Below are 4,511 nucleotides of genomic sequence, written 5' to 3' on the forward strand. Positions count from 1 at the left end.
GTCAGTTCGGTATCAGAGCCCGTTGAAGTTACTTGCCATCCTAAGTCCTCACTTCTGGAACCACGGTCCCACGGATACGTTATTGGCGACGAGGATCACTTCTACTTCTGAACTCTAACCTGTGAGTGCACGTGTGTTTTGAATCAACGATGGCAAATCCACCACCGGTTGTCCTTCATGAGCAAGCGGCGTTAGCTCCGCTATTCAACAGTCTCTCAACGTTTGATCCTGCCACGATGCAACTTTCCACGTGGTTGGAGATGTTCGACGAATTTTGTTACGTAAACAACGTTCAACGGGAACCGGCTGGCGTTGCGCCCGGTCAAGCAGGACCGCGCAACCAGAGAAGAGCTCTGTTTCTTTCGTATCTGGGACCCCAAGCTTATGAAGCCCTACGTGCGGCGTGTCTAGCTAGTCATCCGACTTGTCTACCGAACACTAAGAGCATCCCCCAGTTGACAGCCTTACTGAAAGAGAGATTCGAACCTGTGGGGTTGATTCAAGCAAACCAATACATCTTTGACTGCAGGGATCAGAAAGAGAACGAATCGATTGCTGAATATGCTGCTGCCCTACAGGTACTTGCTGTGCCTTGCCAGTTTGGCGAATATCGTGATCGAGCCTTGCGGGACCGGTTCGTCAAGGGGCTGAAGTGCCATTCTACAAGGAAAGAGTTGCTGGGCACCAGGAACTTGACCTTTGAAGCAGCCAAGACCATAGCTTCCAACAATGAGGCCGTAGATGCCCACGCTCGCCGGATCACCAACGTACACAGAGTAACAGCTCAATACCAACAACGAAATCAACAAGGTACGAGGTCCTTTCAGAAACCACAGCAGCAACCGTTCAGACAGCAATGTTTCCGCTGTCGTGGCTCTCACGATGAGGCTAACTGTCACGTAAAATCTTGGACCTGCAGGAAGTGTGGAAAAACGGGACACATAGCCAAAGCGTGTAAGTCCCGCAACCAGAACCAGAGGAACTTCAATCAAAACAACCAGAACCAGAGGAACTTCAATCAGAACCAACAGAGCCAGAGGAACTTCAATCAGAGATTCAAGCCGAAGCGCAACGTGAACCAGCTCCAGACCAACGAGAATCCACCCAAGAAAGAACAGTGGTCGGAGCAAGCTGAAGCCATCAACCTAATCCATGGTATGTTCCCTGGCTCCAGTGATTTTGCCGAATTCTAGTCAGAACTTGTCAGTGAGAAAAATGAAAACTGTGATACCTTACCGTGATCAAGCATGTGTGATATTGCTTTTATGGCTAGCCAAGTGTGTGATGAATGAATGTAAGCGCTTACTTTTAACTGTGTGTGATTGTGTTGTGTGTGTGTATGTGTTCTTAATTAATTATAAATTCAAAGCTAAAGTGCATGTAATTATATCATTAGGGCAAATTAGATTTTCGCCACCCCTAGTTATTAGTTTAATTATCAATGGCAAAAGCATCAATTTTGAAGTAGATTCTGGCGCAGGCGCCACGGTGATGAATCTCACCAAGTTTCAAGAGGCATTTTCTAATATCAAACTTAACAAGTCACCTGTAGTTCTTAATTCTCTCTCAGGTCCAATTAAAAATTCAGGGCAAACCCCAGTTCATGTAGCGTACAATGGCAATGACCATGTACTCAATTTAATAGTTTGTGATACTAATCATGATTTCACTCCCTTATTAGGACGTGATTGGCTTGATACCTTAGTGCCAGATTGGCGAACTAAACTCAAAAATCATGCAACAAAAATTTCTTCTTTAAATCAATTGTCTCCGCCTTCCTTGGATCAACTAATGAAATTGTTCCCCAGAGTCTTTGATCAAAAGGCCGACACCTGTATCGAAGGGTTCGAAGCCCGCCTTGTTCTCAAGCCCAATGCCAGACCAGTGTTTGCCAAAGCTTATTCCCTTGCCTATGGTCTCATTGAACCTGTTAACAAAGTGCTAGACAAAATGGTAGAAGATGGAAAGGCTGTTCGTGTTAGGCAAGCTGAGTGGGCATCCCCAGGGTTAGCCGTTGCAAAAAAAGACGGTGGAGTGCGTTACTGCGCTGACTTTAAGCGCACGCTTAATCCACAACTTAGAGTAGATTATTATCCCTTGCCCGCTCCTGAAGCGGTGTTCTCTAGCTTGGCCAATGGTGCCTATTTCACTAGCTTAGACCTGACAGATGCTTACACCCAACTTGCCCTACATCCTGATTCACAAGATCTTTGTATACTTAATACTCATAGAGGCTTATATAAGTTAAAAAGGCTAATTTATGGAGTCGCCAGCGCGGCTGCAATTTTCCAGTCCACAATGGACTCCATACTTCTAGAAATAGAAGGTGTAATTTGCTATTTAGACAACATTTTGATTGTTGGCAAAGACTTAGCGCATTGTATCTCCCAGACATATTTAGTTCTATCTCGGTTGGAGAAACATAATGTGCGACTGCGTCTAGACAAATGTTTGTGGTTTGTGCAAGAGTTAGAATTCCTAGGCTTTAAAATCTCAAGTTCAGGCAGATCGCCCTCCCCTTCTCTGTTGCAAGACATTCTTAAGGCTAAACCTCCTACTGATGTAAAGCAATTACGCTCATTTCTAGGTTTAATCAATTTCTACCTTGAATTCCTACCCATGTTCAGCACACTAGCAAAGCCTTTAAGAAAATTAACTGAGTTGGATGTACCCTTTGAGTGGTCTGAAGAGTGTAACTCAGCCTTTGAGAATTGTAAGAAATTGCTCCAAAATTCTAATCTTCTTATGCATTTTGATCCAAAATTGCCCATTGTAGTCTGTAGTGATGCTTCACCTGTCGGTGTTGGTGCGGTTTTAGCACATGTGGTTACCATCAATGGAAAGAAAGTAGAAAGACCTGTAATGTTCGCATCAGCCACCCTATCTAAAACTCAACAAAACTACGCTCAGGTAGACCGAGAGGGTTTGGCTGTAATCTTTGCTCTTACTAGATTCTATAAGTTCTTATGGGGTAGACCATTTACAATTGCAACTGACAATAGTGCCATTCAAAGAATTCTGCATCATGAAAAAGGCCTTCCCACCAGAACAGGCCACAGGCTCCAACACTGGGCAATGCTGCTCCAGGGTTATTCATACAAAATTGAGCATAGGAAATCCCATCTAATGTCTGTACCTGATTGTCTCTCTAGATTACCATGTGACATCATCATCAATTATGTATCATCTATTATTAAGACCCCTATCACTGTTGAGCAAGTAGCACAATCCACTCTTAAAGACCCCATGCTTGTAACTGTTTTCAAGGCAACCTTCCATGGTTGGCCTTCAAAAAACCCCTTTAAGCAAAGTGAATTGTTAACTGCCTTCTTCAAAGAACGTGATGCCCTCTCAATTGAACAAAATTGTCTCATGTTTGGTAATAGAGTTGTGATTCCTGAGGCACTACAAGGAAATGTATTACAAATTCTCCATACTGGTCACCCTGGTATAGTCAGGACCAAATCTCTTGCAAGGTCCATGGTGTGGTGGCCATCATTGAATGAAGACATTGAAAAATTGTGTAAAAATTGTTATCCATGTTTAAAAGTCAACTTCAAAGTTCAGAGTACCTTCATCCCCTGGCCAGAGACGAAGTACCCCTTTGAACGTGTGCACATAGATTTTTTCTCTATCAAAAGAGTTACTTTTTTCATTTATTGTGATTCATTTAGTAAATGGTTGCACATCGAGAGAATGGATGTTACCACTGCTCCCTTAGTAAACGAGGTCTTATTTAACATATTCGCATTTTGGGGTTCGTTACCTTCTGCCATAGTTTCAGATAACGGTCCTCCATTTGATTCTCTACTGTTCCGAGAGTTTCTAACTAGATTCAACATTGTACTTAAGCATTCACCCGTCTACCACCCCGCCTCGAATTCTTTTGCTGAGAGGGGAGTGGGAGTTGCAAAGAGAGCTCTGGAAAAGTTGTTGGAAGATTTAAAATTGAACCATCCTGAATTGTGCACTGACTCTAATCCCCTGATCAAGGATAGAGTCAATTCATTTCTGTTTCATCATCGTAATACCCCTTCTAGTCAAACGGGAAAGAGTCCTAATGAAATCTTGTTAACTTTTAGACCTAGAACAATTCTATCTCAGTGTAATCCCAAATTAAGATCTTCTTTAGCTCACCCAAATTCGTTTGCAAAGTTTGAGCCCCAGGACAAAGTCTTTGTCAAGTTTCCTGGTAAACCCACAGTTGATGGTCTTATCTGTAGAAAAACTGGTCCTGTTACCTTTGATGTACTTATTGGAGGAAGAGTTGTCAATGTTCACGGAAATTATCTTGAAAGAAGAATGTGAAGTAGTTTAAAAATGTGTTTGTGTATGTAGTGTTATGACTTGTTGTCACCAAAGAGATCTCTTGTAAATTGTTGTGATTTGTGTAATTAAAATCCCTCCACCTTGTTTATATTTAGTGGGGAGTGGATGTCGTGTCCGCCAGATGGCGTTGTGTAAGGCACTGCCTTGTGAAATGTTTACCTGTGTTATCTCAGAATAATAAA

The 4,511-nt window shown here is 42.7% G+C and overlaps 1 protein-coding gene across 2 annotated transcripts; it reads left to right on the plus strand.

The window, feature by feature from the left end:
- Window positions 1–19: 19 nt before the first annotated feature.
- Window positions 20–4,472, plus strand: LOC113215214 (uncharacterized protein K02A2.6-like). 2 transcript variants are annotated; one of them, XM_052275975.1, is made up of 2 exons: window positions 20–810; window positions 920–4,472. In XM_052275975.1, the coding sequence occupies exon 2, from the start codon at window positions 1,153–1,155 to the stop codon at window positions 4,306–4,308; it is 3,156 nt and encodes a 1,051-aa protein (XP_052131935.1). In that variant the 5' UTR covers window positions 20–810; window positions 920–1,152; the 3' UTR covers window positions 4,309–4,472. The 2 variants fall into 2 exon arrangements, with proteins under 2 accessions (XP_052131935.1, XP_052131934.1); XM_052275974.1 differs by having other exon boundaries at window positions 20–121; window positions 579–4,472.
- Window positions 4,473–4,511: the final 39 nt, after the last annotated feature.

This window comes from Frankliniella occidentalis, unplaced genomic scaffold, assembly GCF_000697945.3.
Source record: "Frankliniella occidentalis isolate FOCC.00 unplaced genomic scaffold, Focc_3.1 Scaffold1283, whole genome shotgun sequence".
NCBI classification, from domain to species: Eukaryota; Metazoa; Arthropoda; class Insecta; order Thysanoptera; family Thripidae; genus Frankliniella; species Frankliniella occidentalis.

What these genes read in the sequence shown, in the direction of transcription:
- LOC113215214 (XM_052275975.1), top strand. Translation starts at nt 1,153, where the DNA reads ATGGTATGTTCCCTGGCTCCAGTGATTTTGCCGAATTCTAGTCAGAAC.